Source organism: Salvelinus alpinus, chromosome 36 (assembly GCF_045679555.1).
Source record: "Salvelinus alpinus chromosome 36, SLU_Salpinus.1, whole genome shotgun sequence".
Lineage (NCBI taxonomy): Eukaryota > Metazoa > Chordata > Actinopteri > Salmoniformes > Salmonidae > Salvelinus > Salvelinus alpinus.
Genome location: NC_092121.1, coordinates 19,902,921 through 19,926,496, shown reverse-complemented (window position 1 = coordinate 19,926,496; position 23,576 = coordinate 19,902,921). Strand labels below are relative to the sequence as shown.

At 46.1% G+C, this 23,576-nt stretch overlaps 1 protein-coding gene across 1 annotated transcript in view; it reads right to left on the bottom strand.

Moving 5' to 3' along the window:
• Positions 1–23,576, bottom strand: part of LOC139565107 (potassium channel subfamily T member 2-like) — a 96,110-nt gene that overhangs the window by 50,312 nt on the left and 22,222 nt on the right. Inside the window, exons 3-10 of the mRNA XM_071385194.1 lie at positions 9,739–9,818; positions 9,157–9,259; positions 7,643–7,699; positions 6,050–6,098; positions 5,657–5,716; positions 1,934–2,008; positions 1,537–1,620; positions 926–1,020 (exon numbers count right to left, since the gene is read on the bottom strand). Of these exons, the coding sequence (XP_071241295.1) occupies positions 926–1,020; positions 1,537–1,620; positions 1,934–2,008; positions 5,657–5,716; positions 6,050–6,098; positions 7,643–7,699; positions 9,157–9,259; positions 9,739–9,818 (603 nt within the window). The remainder of the gene's footprint in view (positions 1–925; positions 1,021–1,536; positions 1,621–1,933; positions 2,009–5,656; positions 5,717–6,049; positions 6,099–7,642; positions 7,700–9,156; positions 9,260–9,738; positions 9,819–23,576) is intronic.

Here is a 23,576-nt window from a genome sequence, read left to right as displayed (position 1 = left end):
AGGGGGAGGATGGAGAGGATGAGGACGGAGGTGGTGGAGGTGGAGGAGGAGGAGGAAGGAGAGGAGGAGGAGGATGTGGAGGAGGAGGTGGAGGATGGAGAGGATGAGGACGGAGGTGGTGGAGGTGGAGGAGGAGGAGGAAGGAGAGGAGGAGGAGGAGGAGGAGGAGGAGGATGTGGATGGAGGAGGGGGAGGTGGAGGGGAAAAGGGAGAAGAGGGACAGTAGGAAGGAGAGTTGTTGAAAGAGAAGAAGAGAAGGATGGAGGTGATGGAGAGGTGAAGAGAGGTTGACGTAGAAGGGGAAGAGATTAAGGAGAAAGCCAATTATGATGGGGATTGAGAGGTGAGTCAGAGGGGGAGGGGAGGAACAGGAGGAGAGAGAGATGGACAGGTGGGAAGGAGGAAGTAAGCATGAGAAGACCAGAGGGAACTACTGTGTGTGTGTGTGTGTGTGTGTGTGTGTGTGTGTGTGTGTGTGTGTGTGTGTGTGTGTGTGTGTGTGTGTGTGTGTGTGTGTGTGTGTGTGTGTGTGTGTGTGTGTGTGTGTGTGTGTGTGTGTGTGTGTGTGTGTGTGTGTGTGTGTGTGTGTGTAGTGTGTGCGGGCATGCACATCTGTCGACAGTGTGTGTGCAACGTGTTTGTGCACTGTGTGTATATGACTAGTGTGTGTTTACCCAGAGCTGAAGGGCCAGTTGAGTCAACATTGTGCTGTCAGTAGTGATAAGGTCAGCTAGTCTCATCCAGGAAGCTTTTCAGACCTCCAGGACCTAATATTACGTTATATCAGCCTGGGCTATTACTCAAAGCTAGCCTCTACCAACCTCTCAATACTGCTACACCACTCCTATACCTGCCATTGGGCTCAAGTAGAGGAAAACCCCTCTCTTCCTCCCAGTGATTGCTAGCAGTGATTGTGGTGACCCACCAGGTGAACATGAGGCAGACCAGGGTGCAGATGAGGATGAGGACCTGGTTGAACATAGCTGAGTGAGTACGCTGGATGGCCCGGTGCAGATCATTCTGAAACACAGCAGGAGAGAGACAGAGAGAGAGAGAGAGAGAGAGAGAGAGAGAGAGAGAGAGAGAGAGAGAGAGAGAGAGAGAGAGAGAGAGAGAGAGAGAGAGAGAGAGAGAGAGAGAGAGAGAAACATGGGCAGAGAGCGAGAGAGTAGGGTGATAAGAAAAAGATAGTGTTGTGACGTGGGGAGGATAAGTGCAAAGCCATTGCATCTTCATAATGTCCCAAAAACCAGAGAAGAAAACAAAGATAATTGAGGGACAAGGACAAAAGGAATATGATGTGTATTATACAAGAAAATAATAGAGAATACATGCACTTACATCTGTAAGAATGAGTGGGAGTCAAAACTTGTGGTATAAAGAGGAAGAGAGAACAGTGCAATGTTTTTAAGAGGTGCAGAGATTTAATCTGAAAGAAACAATGGAAGAGTTGAGATAAAGAGACACCTGAGAGAACAGTTGTGAGATGGAGAGATGGAGTGACATAAACTGAGCAATAAATATGTATTTTCTCACTATCATGTTCTCCAAGGCATGTTTGGCCAGCCAGCAGTTGAGAAACACAGGGATGAACAGATTTCTGAGGGAGGGCAAAATCACCTGAAGGAGAAAGAGATTTAATCTGTGTTTTGGTGAGTGCTAACGGCATTTATTCATCATCATGCCTCATCAAAGGTCCATATCCTTTGTAAGTTTGGTGAGATATTGAAGGGAAAAATAGCCAGTGGGGGAAGGAGCATTTTGCAGCAACAACATAGGGTAGAGGGTCTTACTGAGCACAGTCAAGCAACATCCTATATATTGTATGAAATGTATTCTCTGTACGGGGTTGAAACTACTGTACAACACGATCAAAGAACAAATTGCTCACAAGGCATAATGTTCCATAATGCATGCGTTTGATTGGACTCACAGTGATCACAAAGGGAACCGCACTGATCATCTCCAGGATGAAGGGAACACGCAACACTTGCTCCCAAACGTTGCCCTGGAAACACAACAACACACAGAGGTCAGAGAAACTCCATTGTCATGGCAACCCTGGGGATTACCAGATAAAGTGTTCCTTTGACTGGATTTGTGAATGAGATGGCCACGTTTACCCTGTTGAACACGGACACGGACAAGGGTGCCTCTCCTTTGCTACCTGTTCACTTCCACTTAAAAAGGAGGCATTACTCAGGTTTCAGTCTGTAAGCTTCTTGTACAATTAAGATGTCAAATATCATGTTACTTTTTTATGTGTTCAGCCACAGCTTGCTTATAGCTAACCGGAGACCTGGTTAGTGTGGGTGGACAGCCAGAGCCAGGCCTTGTGTATGTCCACAGAGATATCGATGAGGTTAAGCATTAAAACCTCCACCTCCTCCTCGCCCCCTGACTGACACTGTAGCAGGCTAGGCAGTGTGAGCCATGGTGTGGCAGCTCCACAGACCAATAGACACGCCACCAGTTTGCTACGTACATCAAAGAGCAGGGATGCTGGGTAATCCTCCATGGGAAGGGATCAGATCACATGCTGCCTCTCTCTGGGGGGGATTCCTTTATCCCAGTCACTCTCATGCATCATTCAATAGGGAGAGCCTGTTGAGGCTCCTCAAATACAGGGTCGGCCCGAGCCTTTTCGGGGTCCTAAGCGCGATTTAGTTGCCCCCCCCCCTCCCCCACCACCTCGTGGGCATTTTAGTGGCCCCCCTCTTGACAGCCCCCCCCTCTTGAATTTAAGTTTTAAAGTTAACTTCCTACAATTAAAGACATTTTGACAGGGTGAGTAGATAAAATTGTGCAGTTTTAAAGCAAGCTTTCTGCAATTCTACATATTTTGCCATGGCGCGGAGAGAAGTTTAACAATTTTTATAACACATTTCATGCAATTCTACACATGTTAATGATATCTGAGTGAAAGTGACCAACAAAATCAATGGGGGCCTCTTGGAGGTCAGGGCCACTGGGCACATGCCCTGCGTGCTTGGTCGGTATTCGGCCATGATTATGACTACTACAAGTTTAGATAGCTGGCTAGACTAACTTACCAATCTAACAATCGTTAGCTGACCTGGTGAATTGAGTGACAGTCAGTGACTGACATAACAATAGAAAAACTGCTGATACACAACCACATTTTAATATTGAACCTTGGTTATTCTACTATTCTAACTCTCAACAGTAATTTGAGACCCCGACTGAGTCCCACCCCCCCAAAACAAATGTGGGTACCGGGGGCCCTAAGCAACCGCTTACGTCACTTATGCCTGGAGACGGCCCTGCTCAGATATATGCTTAATCTAGACTGTATATCATAGGATATATCAAAGGATCAAATGATGAGATATAAAGTACATTCCCCCAGGACATGTCACATGTAGCTACATAAACATACACAGACTGAGGCTTGTTGTTTTGTGGGGCACCAAAATAGCTATCCATCTCCAGCAGTGTCTGTGAAGGGACTCCGTTTCTGTAATCTCAACACTAAAACACAGTAGAACTCCCAGTAAAATACAGTACATGTGTTTTACAGCATTAGATAGCACTGTATTATGGTAAAATGATGAAACATAATCAATCAATCAATCAAGTTTATTTAAAAAGCCCTTTTTATATCAGCCGATGTCACAAAGTGCTATACAGAAACCTAGTCTAAAACCCCAAACAGCAAGAAATGCAGATGTAGAAGCACGGTGGCTAGGGAAGAAACCTAGAGAGGAACCAGGCTCTGAGGGGTGGCCAGTCCTCTTCTGGCTGTGCCGGGTGGAGATTATAACAGTACATGGCCAAGATGTTCAAATGTTCATAGATGACCAGCAGGGTCAAATAATAATAATCACAGTGGTTGTAGATGGTGCAACAGGTCAGCACCTCAGGAGTGAATGTCAGTTTCATAGCCGATCATTCAGAGTTAGAGACAGCAGGTGCGGTAGAGAGAGAGAGTCGAAAACAGCAGGTCCCGGGACAAGGTAGCACGTCCGGTGAACAGGTCAAAAATAATGTTATTGACTGTAATTGGAAGCTTCCTGTAAAAATTACTCTAACATATTGTATTTTTTTACACTAATAGCTTATGCCTACTGTAGATTCAAATGATCAGTTTCAGGTGCCAACCTGTCGGGTGAGACACATTACTATTTTAGTAAATATCTTCTTGAAGCGGCTGTGAAGTGGAAGAATATTTTCAGCAGCTTCTGGGTAGGTACCTTGACTTGTTAATAAGTATTTTTATTGCTAGCCAAAGTTGAATTACTGCAATTTTTCTTAGCTAATTTAGCCAGCTAGCTGGCTAACTTTTGCTATCTATCTATCTAGCCAGCTAGTTAGCTAGCTCAAGTTGACACAACCCAGATAATAATTGTTGTGATTATAGGCTTTTAGGTACACCACAGCCTCTGAGTGCCATAGAGAATAAACTGAGCACAGATTAGTGACTGTTATGTTTTCACTATTACTACAGAGATAATGGTTTGTTTCTAGCAGTTCAAAATATATTATCCATATTATTATCTGCGCAACGTTTATTTTTCCTGATTGACAGGCTGAATTTTGCACATAAACCACGTCGTGGGCCGTTACACCAGTCGCCAGCCACCAAAGCGGATTCGAATGAGCACTGCACCTGTATTGTATCGAGGTGTTTGCCACTGAGCAGCTGTAACACAGTGTTGCCGGCGGTAGCTAGTAAAGTGGCCAATTTATTCTGTCCCAGGATTATATTTCAAGTGGGATAGTAGCCTACACAATAAATAAGTAATATTGGTAGCCATCTAGATGTCACCTTGATACAGTCTACTCAATAGGGAGAGCATGAACGGCAACAGCACAGGGACACAGTGTTCTCAGATGTCCCAACCCTGTGTGATTGGGTTCACTGGGCTCTCCGTTTGAATGACCTCTAGTGAGGTAAGTACACATATGTCCCTTGTCACCTATCTTGTTACCCTCAGGGTAACATCCCTGGTGCTCTCTGTCTCTCATTCTATGATGTATTGTTCTATGCTTGTCCTAAGGGTGAGAAGAGCTGACAAATCAGAACTGAAGAGGATTGTTACGGAGCCCCATGATGAACACCTGATTCTGCGCTGACTTCTCTCTCCTGGATGCTCTACTGTCCAAACTGTCCCGTTGTGTGTTTCACCGCCTCTGAACACCCTTACCCCAAATAGAGTTGACCCTGATCATGGGTCTAGGATTGTACCCAATCCCAATTTGAACTTCCTCTCTCTCTTAGTCTCTGTCTCCCCACACCCCCCACACACAGGCAAACAATATTGTTTTTAAATTAGTGTTGTAGTGCTGCTCTTAATTGGTTACATATGTGTTAACTGTTGTTACTTCAATAGTCAATTATTTTGTGTAATTTGTTGTTGATATTGTTACCAATTTAAATATATTTATTTTATGTACAAATTAATAGTTTTTCTTACATTTAGATTTCAGTGAGAATTTCACTGCAAATTTACAGCATTGACCTGGCACCAGAGTTACCAGCGCAATACTGTAATTTTGGGATGCTGTAATCTGTTTTACAGTAAGGGAAATAGTACTGTAAAATACATTACAGCAAAATTACAGTATTAAGTTGGCAACTCTGGTGTCAGTATAATTCTGTACATTTACAGGGAACAGATTTACAGTCACTCACCTTGTAGCTGAGATACACAAGCAACATGGTCTCGAAAAAGCTGATGAAAGCTACAAGCACCTGGAGAGAGATGAAAGGAGAGAGAGAGAGAAAGAAAGAGAGAAAGATTGGAGTAGTAACAGCAATAGAGAGTGAGAGAGACAGAGAGTGGGTGGAATCATCATTTTGATGATTGAACTCCATCAATAAGAAGTTAAAGTGAAGCAATAAACCAGAGAGAGAGTGTGTGTGTGTGTCTGTGTGTGTGTGTGCTCGCATGTCTGTGTGTGTGTGTGTGTGTGTGTGTGCGTGCCTGCCTGCGTGCCTGCCTGCGTGCGTGCGCGCGTGCGTGTTTGTGCGTGTGTGTGCGTGCAGACAGCCTTGTTAATATGACAGTTCAACATTGTGTCTGACCTGTAGAGCCCACAGAGGCAGAGGCCTATTCACCCAGATGATAAGAGACCTGCAGACACAGAACAAAGAGAGCACATCATACATGACACAGAGGGAGGAGAGGAAAGAAGGGAGAGGAAAAAGGAAATGAAAGAAGGGAGAGGAAAAAGGAAATGAAAGAAGGGAGAGGAAAAAGGAAAGGAAGAGGGAGAAGAAAAGAAAAAGGAGATGTAACTGGGGCAAATATTAAAAGGACTCCCTTTCAAATATGATCAATCCAACGACATAACGCCTCTTGTAATTATGTTGTTCACAAGCGAGTGGTTGTGAACTACAGCTGCCAGACTTCCTCTGTGAAAAAGCATCACAATCAATTTTCGCAGATAACATGAATGCAGATTTACAGCTTTGTGTGAGAAAGAGGGTCTATCCAGAGGCCTCTCGGGGCTTATCATGGCTGCCTGAGTGCTGCCTTCTGAGTCTGCTGCCTGGAGTGTGTGTGTGTCCTCTTAGTGTGCTGTCTGGAGCAACGGCCAGCCAAAGTCAGTATTAAGCACACTCTGTCATACTCCTTATTAATTTATAGCCAGAGTTTACACAGTGTCACCACCCTGAGCAGGACTGGAGGCAGAGCCCAAGGACCCAGTCACATCTGGGACATACTCTGTCAGTTGGACGGTCGGTTTGTTGGTCACTTACTCACTCACTCACTCACTCACTCTCTCACTCACTCACTCACTCACTCACTCACTCACTCACTCACTCACTCACTCACTCACTCACTCACTCACTCACTCACTCACTCACTCACTCACCCGTGCCTTTGAATCTCAGTCTACACCGCTGGATATTCCACTCCTAGTAAGTACATTTTGGATGAGTGCAAACTAAGTTCACTTTTAAGTGCAAATCATCAGTCCCAAGAATCCTAATTCAAAAAGTTTATGTTTAATTCCCCTTCAGGCTCTGGTCTAGTGCACACACTCACAGCAGCCCCAAGACATTTCCTGTATCAGTCTTTGACTGGTATACAGACAGCAGCTGCTAATTAGGTTATATGGACACTACATACAGTACATATTATGTTGGCATGAAATCCATACAGGTAACATTGTGACAAACTAATGTGCTACTGCAATAATGTAATGTTTGCAGGTTGGCATTTATTGTCATGAATCTTGCCCTGGAGGCAGAATGGTCACTAGCTGGCACAGCCACAAAGTCATCAAATCCTAACCCTAAACTTAACCACACTGCTAACCCTAATGCCTAACCATAACTTTAAATTAAGACCAAAAAGCACATTTTTGTTTTCATACATTTTTAAAATATAGCCATTTTTTTCTATGCAGTTGACCCATCTAGCGGAAATAGCTCAGTTCTGCCTCCAGGGCAAGAGTCATGACAATAAACGTCAACCTGCATAATGTACCATGTCTACATCTCCAACCTCTCTATTACTCACAGTGTCATTAACTGTCTGTTGTACATGGTCTCATTACAGTGCTCTGTAGTGGACACAGGATAAACATCTCTGTGACCCTCTGTATTAGACTCCCAGACCAGTCTTGGCTCCTCATTAAAGATGAATAGGACATAAACATGTAAACTTACCAGTCAAACTGGGTCCTGCTGGGGTGGACCGATGCATTCTGTTTGGAACAGTCCAGACTACAGGGGGAAACATGCACAACAAGAGGACTGAAACGTGTCATGTTTGGAACAGTCCAGACTACAGGGGGAAACATGCACAACAAGAGGACTGAAACGTGTCATGTTTGGAACAGTCCAGACTACAGGGGGAAACATGCACAACAAGAGGACTGAAACGTGTCATGTTTGGAACAGTCCAGACTATAGGGGGAAACATGCACAACAAGAGGACTGAAACGTGTCATGTTTGGAACAGTCCAGACTACAGGGGGAAACATGCACAACAAGAGGACTGAAACGTGTCATGTTTGGAACAGTCCAGACTACAGGGGGAAACATGCACAACAAGAGGACTGAAACGTGTCATGTTAGGACATTCAAAGAGTTCTAGCGTCCTGTGTTCCTCAACCCCATCCTATATGACCTCAAAATTCTCTCTCTCTATTTCCTCCAGAATTGTAACGCCGGTGTTCTCAACATTACCCATTTCTCTAGCCCCTACTCTTTCCCTTTCCACTGTCCTTCCCTACATCTGGTCTCAATCTCCCAGCCCCTGGCCAAGCGAAACTACCTTAAACCTAACCCTTACATCTCATCTTTACATATCCCTCTTGCTCCATGGTAAGTACTGACTGACCACTCTCCACCAATACTCCTCACTTCCTCTCCACCAATACTCCTCACTCCCTCTCCACCATTACTCCTCACTTCCTCTCCACCAATACTCCTCACTCCCTCTCCACCAATACTCCTAACTCCCTCTCCACCAATACTCCTAACTCCCTCTCCACCAATACTCCTCACCCCCTCTCCACTGATACTCCTCACTCCCTCTCCACTGATACTCTTCACTCCCTCTCCACCAATACTCCTCACCCCCTCTCCACTGATACTCTTCACTCACTCCCCACCAATACTCCTCACTCCCTCGCCACTGATACTCTTCACTCACTCTCCACCAATACTCCTCACTCCCTATCCACTGATACTCCTCACTCCCTCTCCACCAATACTCCTCACTCCATCTCCACCAATGCTCCTCACTCCCTCTCCACTGATACTCTTCACTCCCTCTCCACCAATACTCCTCACTCCCTATCCACTGATACTCCTCACTCCCTCTCCACCAATGTTCCTCACTCCCTCTCCACCAATACTCCTCACTCCCTCTCCACTGATACTCCTCACTCCATCTCCACCAATGCTCCTCACTCCCTCTCCACTGATACTCCTCACTCCCTCTCCACCAATGCTCCTCACTCCCTCTCCACTGATACTCCTCACTCCCTCTCCACTGATACTCCTCACTCCCTCTCCACTGATACTCCTCACTCCATCTCCACCAATGCTCCTCACTCCCTCTCCACTGATACTCCTCACTTCATCTCCACCAATACTCCCCACTCCCTCTCCACCAATACTCCTCACTCCCTCTCCAACACTAAAGCCACTCTTATTTACCCCCCCTTCCTCACCAGTCCTGTCTCTCCTCCTGTGGGTCGTCCAGTAGGACTCTGACCATGTAAAGGAGACAGCTCAATACTTTCAGAGAGAAGTTGAACAGCCTCACCCTCAGACCTGCAGCACATAAACCAACCACAGCAAGTCAAGGACTTAAGCAATAAAGTCAATGAATTAATGAATTAAACATAATACATTATCATCAATCAATGGCTGTGTTTACACAGGCAGCCCAATTCTGATCTTTTGCCACTAATTGGTCTTTTGAACAATCCGATCAGATCTTTTGCCAATAATTGGGTAAAAGATCAGAATTGGACTGCCAGTGTAAACACAGATTTGGGTTATTGAGAACATTAATGGGACACAGTGGACATTGATAGGACATACAGAACATATAGACATACAGGAATATAGCTAGAGCAAGAGGACAACATGTCACACACAGTCAAAACCACTTAGGGAACACCACCGACAGAGCACTTAACGAAGCAACCAATCATGTGAAGGAACACCCAAACAGAAAGGATTATGTAATGACAGCCAGTCTATAGGACAATAAGTAGGAACTCCCTGTCTGAACATTAACAACTCACTGGATCTTTGGTTTTTGATGAAGAACAGCTTGAGGCGCTCCTTGAAAGTGTTTTCATTCTCATAGAATTCTACCTGCACCCTGAGAGAGGGAGGGATAGAGAGAGGGAGAGATGGATGGAGAATGACCAGTGAAGAGGAAGATGGGTAACAGGTGAATACCAAAGTAAAGGGAGGGGGAGTAGTGGAGATTGAGGGAGAGGTAGATAGATATGGGAAAATAAAAGGAAAGAAATGAGACAACAGAGAGCGAGAATGGAAAAGAGGAGAGTGGAGTGAGAGAATAGAGGTGGAGAGAGAGACACACAGAGAGAGGTGATAATGGTTATAGGAACAGCAGAAATAAGTTGGGAAATAAATAACAGTGTGGTTAGGTTATATTAAAGACGGGAGGAAATGATGTCGCTGTGTGTCTTCCCCAGTCAGTCAGCCTGCCATGGCAGCTGCAGTCAGCCTTGTTATCTCTGCTGATTAAATATCCAGCAACAAATGACTTCCCTCTGTTCTGCTGAATATGAGGAGTCCATAATTACTGCTCTCTCCTCCCTCTCCCCCCTCAGTCCCTACTGCCAGACAGACCACATAGTACACACACAGCCAACGCCTGAAATGCACACCTCCATATGCCATTAAGATCCTATATCGGTATATGGACACATACAGTTCACACATGCACACAGGAAGGAACTCAGTCACATGGGATAGCATGCAAAACAAACACAAGAGTAGTGAGTGCACTCCATGGATACATGCATATGAACACACACACACAAATTTACGCACGCACGCAGTCCGGCATGCACGTACACATACACACAGTCATCAAGAAATCTAATTTCCTGGTAGACCCCCTCATGAGAGATTGGCTACTTCTTCTGTTCTTCCATCGTACAGAAAGTGGCGTAGAGGAAGGCAGCGCTGGATGACCCAGACACAGGATGAAAACAGAAGCCCAGCACACACAGGTGCTCTGCCACATGTACACAGATGAAACTGAAAGGTCACAATCTAATCTCCTTACTGGTGGGAGTCTTCACAGGGTTTTAATACTGTAGATGAAAACCAGGACCCCACATAGTGGTCCCTCAGTCAGTCAGTCAGTCACACACACACACACACGCACACACACACACACACACACACACACACACACACACACACACACACACACACACACACACACACACACACACACACACACACACACACACACACACACACACACACACACCCCGTTAGCAACCATACACTCTTAGCACATAGGAAACGTTGCTATGGTGATGGAGCATCTTTCTCTCTGTCGATATTTCTCTCAGACACGTGCGTTTGCACACACACACTGTAGATCTGTCAGCCAACTCTTTGTATACATGAACATGCTGGATAAAATGCTAAAAAAAAACACCAAGGAGAGTAAAATGCACCATTGGGTAAGAGATGTACTTGCAACCGAATGCAACTGAGTGAGAAAACTTTACACAATGCACTTCCCATTCAAATGGCAGTAGGGCGGCTAAAGAGATTGATGAATGCAGAATACTCCTATCTGCAGACAACCATTACCATTAAACACCCATGTCCCATAACATATTTACTGTAGGCTCTACCCTTCCTACTTCCTACTTTCCCTCTCCCATCCCCCTCCTCCTTCTACCTTCCCTCTCCCATCCCCCTCCTCCTCCTACTTTCCCTCTCCCACCCCCTCCTACCTTCCCTCTCCCATCCCCCTCCTCCTACGTTCCCTCTCCCATCCCCCTCCTCCTCCTATTTTCCCTCTCCCATCCCCCTCCGCCTCCTACCTTCCCTCTCCCATCCCCCACCTCCTATCTTCCCTCTCCCATCCCCCTCCTCCTCCTACCTTCCCTCTCCCATCCCCCTCCTCCTCCTACCTTCCCTCTCCCACCCCCTCCTACCTTCCCTCTCCCATCCCCCTCCTCCTCCTAACCTTCCCTCTCCCATCCCCCTCCTACCTTCCCTCTCCCATCCCCCTCATCCTCCTATCTTCCCTCTCCCATCCCCCTCCTCCTCCTAACTTCCCTCTCCCATCCCCCTCCTCCTCCTACCTTCCCTCTCCCATCCACCACCTCCTACCTTCCCTCTCCCATCACCCTTCTCCTACATTCCCTCTCCCATCCCCCTCCTCCTCCTACCTTCCCTCTCCCATCCCCCTCCTCCTCCTACTTTCCCTCTCCCATCCCCCTCCTCCCCCTACCTTCCCTCTCCCATCCCCCTCCTCCTCCTACCTTCCCTCTCCCATCCCCCTCCTTTTCCTACCTTCCCTCTCCCATCCTCCTCCTCCTCCCTTCCCTCTCCCATCCCCCTGCTCCTCCTACCTTCCGTCTCCTTTCCCCCTCCTCCTCCTCCCTTCCCTCTCCCATCCCCCTCCTCCTTCTACCTTCCCTCTCCCATCCCCCTCCTCCTCCTACTTTCCCTCTCCCACCCCCTCCTACCTTCCCTCTCCCATCCCCCTCCTCCTACGTTCCCTCTCCCATCCCCCTCCTCCTCCTATCTTCCCTCTCCCATCCCCCTCTGCCTCCTACCTTCCCTCTCCCATCCCCCACCTACTATCTTCCCTCTCCCATCCCCCTCCTCCTCCTACCTTCCCTCTCCCATCCCCCTCCTCCTCCTACCTTCCCTCTCCCACCCCCTCCTGCCTTCCCTCTCCCATCCCCCTCCTCCTCCTAACCTTCCCTCTCCCACCCCCCTCCTAACTTCCCTCTCCCATCCCCCTCCTCCTCCTACCTTCCCTCTCCCATCCCCCTCCTCCTCCTAACTTCCCTCTCCCATCCCCCTCCTCCTCCTACCTTCCCTCTCCCATCCACCACCTCCTACCTTCCCTCTCCCATCACCCTTCTCCTACATTCCCTCTCCCATCCCCCTCCTCCTCCTACCTTCCCTCTCCCATCCCCCTCCTCCTCCTACTTTCCCTCTCCCATCCCCCTCCTCCTCCTACCTTCCCTCTCCCATCCCCCTCCTCCTCCTACCTTCCCTCTCCCATCCCCCTCCTTCTCCTACCTTCCCTCTCCCATCCTCCTCCTCCTCCCTTCCCTCTCCCATCCCCCTGCTCCTCCTACCTTCTGTCTCCTTTCCCCCTCCTCCTCCTCCCTTCCCTCTCCCATCCCCCTCCTCCTCCTCCCTTCCCTCTCCCATCCCCCTCCTCATCCTATCTTCCCTCTCCCATCCTCCTCCTCCTCCCTCCCTTCCCTCTCCCATCCCCCTGCTCCTCCTACCTTCCATCTCCTTTCCCCCTCCTCCTCCTCCCTTCCCTCTCCCATCCCCCTCCTCCTCCCCCCTTCCCTCTCCCATCCCCCTCCTCATCCTACCTTCCCTCTCCCATCCCCCTCCTCATCCTACCTTCCCTCTCCATCCCCCTCCTCATCCTACCTTCCATCTCCTTTCCCCCTCCTCCTCCTCCCTTCCCTCTCCCATCCCCCTCCTTCTCCCCCTTCCCTCTCCCATCCCCCTCCTCATCCTACCTTCCCTCTCCCATCCCCCTGCTCCTCCTACCTTCCATCTCCTTTCCCCCTCCTCCTCCTCCCTTCCCTCTCCCATCCCCCTCCTCCTCCCCCCTTCCCTCTCCCATCCCCCTCCTCATCCTACCTTCCCTCTCCCATCCCCCTCCTCCTCCTCCCTTCCCTCTCCCATCCCCCTCCTCATCCTATCTTCCCTCTCCCATCCTCCTCCTCCCTCCCTTCCCTCTCCCATCCCCCTGCTCCTCCTACCTTCCATCTCCTTTCCCCATCCTCCTCCTCCCTTCCCTCTCCCATCCCCCTCCTCCTCCCCCCTTCCCTCTCCCATCCCCCTCCTCATCCTACCTTCCCTCTCCCATCCCCCTCCTCCTCCTACCTTCCATCTCCTTTCCCCCTCCTCCTCCTCCTCCTCCCTTCCCTCTCCCATCCCCCTCCTCCTCCTCCCTTCCCTCTCCCATCCCCCTCCTCCTCCTCCCTTCCCTCACCCATCCTCCTCCTCCTACCTTCCCTCTCACATCCCTCTCCTCCTTCTCCCTTCCCTCTCCCATCCCCCTCCTCCTCCTCCCTTTCCTCTCCTATCCCCCTCCCTCTCCTACCTTCAGTCTGCTGTTAATTACCCATCTCTTATTCATTACATCATCAGGCCTCTTCCCATTATTGTTATTTCCTTTCTCTACATACTAAAGGTGATCACCCTTTCAGCCATCCAACCATCCATATCTATATTTATGAGTCTCTTTATAGTCCCTCCAACTCTGAAAGAAGCCATGGCAACTTTCCACAGCAACGAACAAATCATTTGAGAAGTCACTCTGCTCCTGATGTGCTTCTAAGAGGCAGATTTTAGACTTGAGGGGGCCACAGAAGAGAAGAAGTAAAGTGGAAATATAGCCGTGGGATATATTATAGTGAGATTGTTATCTAAAGGAGGGAAACAAGAAAAACACTTTAAAAACTCATGAAGAACATTATTTCAAAGCCAAAGAAGAACAAACCACACAATAACACATCGCTCCTAGCAATAACCCGGCTACTTCTCCCAAAAAGCTTTACTCATTATGATGTAAGAGTAGATAATTGCTCAAAATAATTGCTTTGGTAGATTAAATCTTTAAATTGTATTAGTGGAAAAAGGGCAAATATTGCTTCAAACAAAGAAACATGTCAGATTGTCACGGCTGTTGAAAGGAGAGGACCAAGGTGCAGCGTGGTGAGCGTACATTTTCTTTATTTAATCAAAATGACACCAAACAAAACAATAAACACTACAAAAACAAACCGTGAAGCTCAAAGGCAAAGTGCCCTAAACAAAGTCAACTTCCCACAAAGACAGGTGGAAAAAAGGGCTACCTAAGTATGGTTCTCAATCAGAGACAACGATAGACAGCTGCCTCTGATTGAGAACCACACCCGGCCAAACACAAAGAAATACACAACATAGAACATAGAATACCCCCCCCCCCAACTCACGCCCTGACCAAACCAAAAATAGAGACATAAAAAGGATCTCTAAGGTCAGGGCGTGACACAGATAGAACCAGAGATAAGGTTGATTATTATTGATGATTGATTATTTTGTTCTTTAAATACACCATCTATAAGATTTAATGTGGTTCAATGGTCATTAATTAAACATATTTTTAAACAACAAAAATAATTGTTTACCGACTAAAATGACAAAAACCTACTGCAAAGAACTTAGAACAACTTGGAACAGCTGTTGTAACAACTGTTGATTTACAAATGGTTGTAGTGATAAAATGAGATGGATTGATAAACAATGGATGGAGTAATACAACCTTGGATTGTGGGTTATGATAGGGTAAAACAGACACTTGTACTACGACGGGGAATATCATTTATAACAATCAATCAAATGATGACGTTGATCTCATGGATCAAGTCCTTGCATCCAATAGCTTTCGAATTTGAAAGTGTTTACATTAACCGTGACCCATCCTTCAGCTTACCAAAGACAGAGGCCAAGGCTATTGAAATCCCTGATTGTGCCTTTAATGTTTTTGAGCGCTGAGTGAAACAATGGTGGTGTGTGAGGTGTGACAGTCACCAGGTGACACGCGACAGACTAACCTGCCCTCGAGAAGACAACCGTTGGGAAACAGAGGAAACAGAACAAACAGTTTGAAGCTTTTACTATCAGTTCAAGTGCAATTTATCAAACGAATTATTCCTTTCTATAATAAAGGATTCATGGCGATTTAAACCACAGGTCTTCCCTGACGGTAATAAAAAGTAACAAACTACTAAAAAAACGTTCCCTGCTAGATAAAAGACAACAGCGAGAAAAGGCCAGGGTTCATCTAATGGTGAACCAAGAGCCATGCAAAATTAGGCCTAAGGGAAGACATTTGCATTTCTGAATTTGCATTTATGAGAGCATATGAGAAAGTGTGAGAGAGGGAGAGAAGAGAGAGAGAGAGAGATGTAAGACAGAACAAGAAAGAGAGAGAGAAAAAAGAGAGAGAGAAAGAGAGAGAAAGAGAAAAAAAGAGCAAGAGAGAGAGAGAGAGAGAGAGAGAGAGAGAGAGAGAGAGAGAGAGAGAGAGAGAGAGAGAGAGAGAGAGGGGAGATCTCTAAGATCTTGGTCTCCTGCTAATTTCCCTCCCTGTGTCTAATGGCACAGCACTGAAAGTGTGAGAGTGTGAGAGAGAGAGAGAGAGAGAGAGAGAGAGAGAGAGAGAGAGAGAGAGAGAGAGAGAGAGAGAGAGAGAGAGAGAGAGAGAGAGAGAGAGAGAGAGAGAGAGAGAGAGAGAGAGAGAGAGAGAGAGAGAGAGAGAGAGGGGAGATCTCTAAGATCTTGGTCTCCTGCTAATTTCCCTCCCTGTGTCTAATGGCACAGCACTGACCTGAGTGAGCACCAGAGAGACAACAGACCTCACACTGACCATCCCCATCACAGCACTGACCTGAGTGAGCACCAGAGAGACAACAGACCTCACACTGACCATCCCCATCACAGCACTGACCTGAGTGAGCACCAGAGAGACAACAGACCTCACACTGACCATCCCCATCACAGCACTGACCTGAGTGAGCACCAGAGACAACAGACCTCACACTGACCATCCCCATCACAGCACTGACCTGAGTGAGCACCAGAGACAACAGACCTCACACTGACCATCCCCATCACAGCACTGACCTGAGTGAGCACCAGAGAGACAACAGACCTCACACTGACCATCCCCATCACAGCACTGACCTGAGTGAGCACCAGAGAGACAACAGACCTCACACTGACCATCCCCATCACAGCACTGACCTGAGTGAGCACCAGAGACAACAGACCTCACACTGACCATCCCCATCACAGCACTGACCTGAGTGAGCACCAGAGAGACAACAGACCTCACACTGACCATCCCCATCACAGCACTACTGACCCATCACAACCTTTATACAGCAGTTAATACAACACATATCATATCAAATCAAACATTATTTGTCAAATGTGCCGAATACAACAAGTGTAGACCTTACCGTGAAATGCTTACTTACAAGCCCTTAACCAACAGTGCAGTTCAAGAAGAGTTAAGAAAATATTTACCAAATAAACTAAAGCAAAAAATATGTAAAAAGTAACACAATAACATAACAATAACAAGGCTATATACAGGGGGTACCGGTATCGAGTCAGTGTGCGGGGGTACAGGTTAGTTGAGGTAATTTGTACATGTAGGTGGGGGTGAAGTGACTATGCATAGATGATAAACAGCGAGTAGCAGCAGTGTACAAAACAAATGGAGGGGGGGGGGGGGGGGTCAATGTAAATAGTCTGGTGGCCATTTGATTAATTGTTCAGCAGTCTTATGGCTTGGGGGTAGAAGCTGTTAAGGAGCTTTTTGGTCCTAGACTTGGCGCTCCTGTACCACTTGCCATGCCGTAGCAGAGAAAACAGTCTATGACTTGGGTGACTGGAGTCTCTGACAATTTTATGGGCTTCCCTTTGACACCGCCTATTATATAGGTCCTGGACGGCAGGAAGCTTGGCGCCAGTGATGTACTGGGCCGTACGCACTACCCTCTGTAGCGCCTTACGGTCAAATGCCGAGCAATTGCCATACCAGGCCGGGATGCAACCGGTCAGGATGCTCTTGATGGTGTAGCTGTAGAACTTTTTGAGGATCTAGGGACCCATGCCAAATCTTTTCAGTCTCCTGAGGGGGAAAAGGTTTTGTCGTGCCCTCTTCACGACTGTTTTGGTGTGCTTGGACCATGTTAGTTTGATGGTGATGTGGATGCTAAGGAACTTGAAACTCTCGACCCGATCCACTACAGCCCAGTCGATGTTAATGGGGGCCTGTTCGGTCCACCTTTTCCTGTAGTTCACGATCAGCTCCTTTGTCTTGCTCACATTGAGGGAGAGGTTGTTGTCCTGGCACCACACTGCCAGTACTGTGACCTCCTCCCTATAGGCTGTCTCATCGTTGTCGGTGATCAGGCCTACCACTGTTGTGTAGTTAGCACACTTAATGATGGTGTTGAAGTCGTGTTTGGCCACGCAGTCGTGGGTGAACAGGGAGTACAGGAGGGGACTAAGTACACACCCCTGAGGGGCTCCAGTGTTGAGGATCAGCGTGGCAGACATGTTGTTGCCTACCCTTACCACCTGAGTGCGGCCTGTCAGGAAGTCCAGGATCCGGTTGCAGAGGGAGGTGGTAAGTCTCAGGGTCCTTAGCTTAGTGATGAGCTTCGTGGGCACTATGGTGTTGAACGCTGAGCTGTAGTCAATGAAGAGCATTATCACATAGGTGTTTCTTTTGTCCAGGTGGGAAAGGGCAGTGTTGAGGGCGATTGAGATTGCGTCATCTGTGGATCTGTTGGGGCGGTATGCAAGTTGGAGTGGGTCTAGGGTATCCGGGAAGATGCTGTTGATGTGAGCCATGACCATCCTTTCAAAGCACTTCATGGCTACCGATGTGAGTGCTACGGGGCGGTAATCATTTAGTCAGATTCCCTTTGATTCCTTGGGCACAGAGACTATGGTGGTCTGCTTGAAACATGTAGGTATTACAGACTCGGTCAGGGAGAGGTTGAAAATGTCAGTGAAGACACCTGCCTCCTGGTAATCCGTCTGGCCCCGCGGCTTTGTGAATGTTGACGTGTTTAAAGGTCTTGCTCACATCGGCTACCGAGAGCATAATCACACAGTCATCCAGAACAGCTGGTGCTCTCGTGCATGCTTCAGTGTTGCTTGCCTCGAAGCGAGCATAAAAGGCCTTTAGCTCGTCTGGTAGGCTCGCGTCACTGGGCAGCTTGTGTCTCGGTTTCCCTTTGTAGTCCATAATAGTTTTCAAGCCCTGCCACATCCGACGAGTGTCAGAGCAGGTGTTGTAGGATTCAATCTTAATCCTGTATTGACGCTTTGCTTGTTTGATGGTTCATCTGAGGGCATAGCGGGATTTATTATAAGCACCTGGATTTCTGTCCCGCTCCTTGAAAGTGGCAGCTCTAGCCTTTAGCTCGATGCGGATGTTGCCTGTAATCCATGGCTTCTGGATGGGATATGTACGTATGGTCACTGTGGGGATGACGTTGTCGATGCGCTTATTGACAAAGCCGATGACTGAGGTGGTTTACTCCTCAATGCCATTGCATGAATCCCGGAACCTATTCCAAAAAATGCTAGCAAAACAGTCCTGTAGAGTAGCATCCGCGTCATCTGACCACTTCCGTATTGAGGAAGTCACTGGTACTTTCTGCTTTAGTTTTTGCTTGTAAGCAGGAATCCAGAGGATAGAATTATGGTTTGATTTGCCAAATGGAGGGCGGGGGAGAGCTTTGTATGCATCTCTGTGTGTGGAGTAAAGGTGGCCTAGAGTTTTTTCCCCTCTGGTTGTACATGAGATATGCTGGTAAAAATTAGGTAAAGCTGATTTAAGTTTGCCTGCATTAAAGTCCCCGGCCCCTAGGAGCGCCGCTTCTGGATGAGCATTTTCTTGTTTGCTTATGGCCTTATAGAGTTGGTTGAGTGCGGTCTTAGTGCCAGCATCGGTTTGTGGTGGTAAATAGACGGCTACGAATAATATGGATGAGAACTCTCTTGGTAGATAGTGTGGTATACAGCTTATCATAAGATACTCTACCACAGGCGAGCAATACCTCAAGACTTCTTTAATATTAGACATTGCGCACAATACAGTGGTAGAAAGAGGTAAAAAGGTAGAAATACAAAAGGTAGAACTATTTAACTTCCATTTGACTAACGTTGTGTCCTTCCTTGCTTTGCATAACTCCTTTTGAAATGTTCAAGGGCCTTCTTTTGATAGTAAGTATGCCGGTTCAAAAGTACATAGGAAAGAGAAAATGAAAAAAAGAGGACTCTCTCTCAAAAGATAATGCCTTTAAAAAGCTCTTACAAATCACACTGATAGTGTGCATTGACAATGACGTGCATTTGAATTTTTTAATTGAGCGATTGAGAGATTTCATTTGTCACCTTACTCCCAATAAACATTCTGTGAGCGGAGATACGCCTGGTGTGTCCCAAGACCCACAATGCATTTATTTAGAAGAACAAAGGTGATAGATAAAGGATTAATGAGTGACTGTTTAAATCAGAGTGGGGAAGTTGAAGAGCAGTCAGAGATGACTTGGAGACACAGGAACAGGCAGACAAAGAGTGCGGCAACAATGGCAATCACACAGCCTACAAATAAGGAGAGGGGAATTCAATGGGGCGACAGGAGGCAGGGAAATTGCACACCACTATGGCAGCCTAGTCTCACTGTGTTAGGTGTGCTCCACTCTGCTTCCACCATTGAAGGAGAGGCAGGCAGGGGCAACGCGACCCTGACCCAGATACACACTGGCTATTGATAAAGGCAAGTTCAAGAAGAGGAAAAGAAGGGTTTTACATTTCTTTGCTAAAGGAAAAACCTGTTCCCCTTCCCCAACAGGCTATAAGCTGAGAACATGTTTTTTTTCTTTATACAATTTTTATACAGAACTGAGAATGTACAGTATGTATTCACTGTGAAGAGACAGAGAACATAATTCATTGTGTTTATCAACACATTCACCAGCTGAACACAGACATGGTTATATCAACACACCACTGTAGACACAGATTCCTCATATACCCATACAATAGGTTTTATCAGAGTCTCAAGGCTCTGGCTATAACACCTCAAGATTCCCTCTCTCTCTCTTCTGCTCTCTCTCTCTCTTCCGCTCTTCTGCTCTCTCTCTCTCTCTCTCTCTCTCTCTCTCTCTCTCTCTCTCTCTCTCTCTCTCTGTCTCTCTCTCTTCCGCTCTCTCTCTCTAGGATGCGGATGTATACAGTTAGTATGCTATGGGGGAAAATAACACCAGTCATCTTCTGCACTGTGACTGATATGAAAGTATATCCTTGGTTGAGCCTCCGATGCTCACCTTTCCCCTGCCCCCGCAATCCCTTCATACACTGCACACAGAATGAAAGTCATAATTTCCCAGGTCTGTGCATTGTGCAGGCCACAATGACAGTAAGCATGTGTGCTCAACAACCTTTCACTACAACCCATTTCCAGCCAAGCTCTAATGTTAGATCTTTATTGATTAAGCCATGCCATACATCATCAGTGCAGCTGTCCTCCATGCTACCTTCCCTTCATCCCCCCATCTCAGTGAATCCTCCTCCATCTCTGGCTGTTTCCATCACTCTCTTCTCTCACTCCTTATCCTACTTGAATGGGGGGTTAAAAGGCTTTGAGTGATAGAACGGGATTCCAATATGTCTGCAGAAAGAATTGGGTGTCAGCTATGATAGGACACATTGGGTTTGAACTACAGTAAGTGAAGTAGGATTTACTTGGGACGATTGATTCCTATTGTAGCTAAGACCTCTATTCAGTAAAGACCCTTATTTCACCCCACCACTACCAATCACAGCAGATAAACCACTGCTACTCAACTAAATACTGTAGATGTTTTCTTATTCCAGCTACTCAGAAAGACAATGACAATCATCTGTGGCATTTCATCTACCAATCTCCTCATTCTACATGATGTATTGTACTCCGATGTGTACAGCTATTTAACATTTGATCAAATGAGAATGAATTTTATTCTATTTCATAGCCCATTTCATATTACCTCCGAGGGGACACATGCAAAGGAAAACGGGTGAAATATGAGCTGATTCATCTCTGTGCCCTCTTCTCAGTGTCTCATGGGCTGCTTGCAGCACGATACAATTCCTGCAGCGTATTACACTAATATGATTTGGTACCGGGAGAGAAGCGATCAGATGGACGTGTGTTTGTGATCCCTCCACACGCGCACACACACACACACAGAGAGAAGCGATAAGATATGTTTGTGATCCCTCCACACGCGCACACACACACACACACAGAGAAGCGATAAGATATGTTTGTGATCCCTCCACACGCGCACACACACACACACAGAGAGAAGCGATAAGATATGTTTGTGATCCCTCCACACTATAGTGGATAATTGCATTTTCCAAAATACTCTTATGCAACCATACCCCATGTATTGCATTTTTACTTGGTTAGTTCTTATTTCTAGAGAGGTTATTTCTTGGTTAGTTCTTATTTCTAGAGAGGTTATTTCTTGGTTAGTTCTTATTTCTAGAGAGGTTATTTCTTGGTTAGTTCTTATTTCTAGAGAGGTTATTTATTTATTGATCAAGACCATTGTGAGGCAGAGAGATAACATCAGAGGTATTGATCCTTTCCTATGGTCTTCTTTCATCCATCCTGCATTCCAGTCTCCTTTGTCTTATTCAAAGTCTGGCTTTTGGGAATTTACAAAAGTTTTACTAGATAACATTATGTAGGTCATAATATATATATATATATATATATATATATATATATAGTCATTTACAACATTAACAACGTCTACAGTGTATTTCTGATCAATTTGATGTTATTTTAAAGGACAAAAAATGTGCTTTCAAAAAACAAGAACATTTCTAAGTGACCCAAAACTTTTTAACGGTAGTGTATATATCAGTAACAAGCCCTCAGCAGAACATGAAGTTGACAGCCTAACAGGCTATTTATGTAACGTAACATTGAAGGAGGCCTTGGATTTAATGCATGACATTTCTATGAAAACACCCATCCCTGTAGTCTATCTGTCATCATTACTCAGGTGTATAGGTTTACTTCTGATTCCCATGCTTCAGTGTACTGCTACATAGGCCGGCACAATTACTGTATAACCGTGTAACCGACGGTTATGGATGAAGACCGCCAAGAAAAGAAAATAACTGCCATAACCGTTTAATATACAGTATATATATATACAGTGTATCATGAACTCTTAACAATGGGATGAAACTTTGTTGCTCCTTGCTGAAACAAGCAAACTAGTCTTCGGTTGCCTAGGAAACCCACCCCCAATGCAGCAGCAGACATAGAAACAGAATGAATAGAATGGACTTCTCTAATGGAATCTCTAATGGTCCTTGCTACCCTATTGAAGTTGACATTTAAAATGTTTTAAGTACGAATTAAGGTAAGGGTTAAGGTAAGGTTCATGATTAGGGTAAGGGTATGGGTTAACCTCTTATGGCTGCAAGGGAAATTATTGAGTAGCCAGAAAAAAGGTGCCCATTTCAAACGGCCTCGTACTCAATTCTTGCTCGTACAATATGCATATTATTTATTACCTTTGGATATAAAACACCTTCTAGTTTCTAAAACAGGTTTAATTATTTCTCTAAGTGAAACATAACTCTTTTTACAGCCCATTTTCTGGAAAAAGTGAATTTTCCAAGAAGCTATGTCTCTCTTCAAGATACTCTCTATAAAAGGCCTTGGCACTTGGGACTGTACAAACACGTCACACATCTTCCCCTGGTTGTCATGCGGAAGTGAGAGAAAAAAGGACTTGATTATCTCTGTCAGGGACTGAAAGGAACCTCTTTGAGTGATAAGTGCGCACTTTATAATTTTTTCTGGGCGCGAAGTAGGAACTGGACCGCGCTCCTGGAAAACACTCGTTATAGGTGAATATGACCTCCAGCTTCGATTTTCTTTGATACATGTCACAAAATCATCCTAAAGTATGTTTTTTCAATATACTTTAATTATATTATTGAAATTTATTCTGGACTTTAGACGTGATGCGACGCAAGAATTTTGTCAAGACGGAGAGGTTAGCATGGCATGGCCAGTGTGTCATGCTAATTCAACAGGGACATCGTTCGTTCTAGGTCCAAATGAACACGGTTCTGAACAAAGGACCCTTTGGAGAACATTCTGATGGAAAATCAACAAAGATAAGGACCCAATTTGGGATGCTTTTTCATATATCTGTCGAACTGTGCTATCGCTAGCGTTTGACTAGAATCAATGCTGCTGTGTGCTAGCTATTGTAGTAAGCTAATA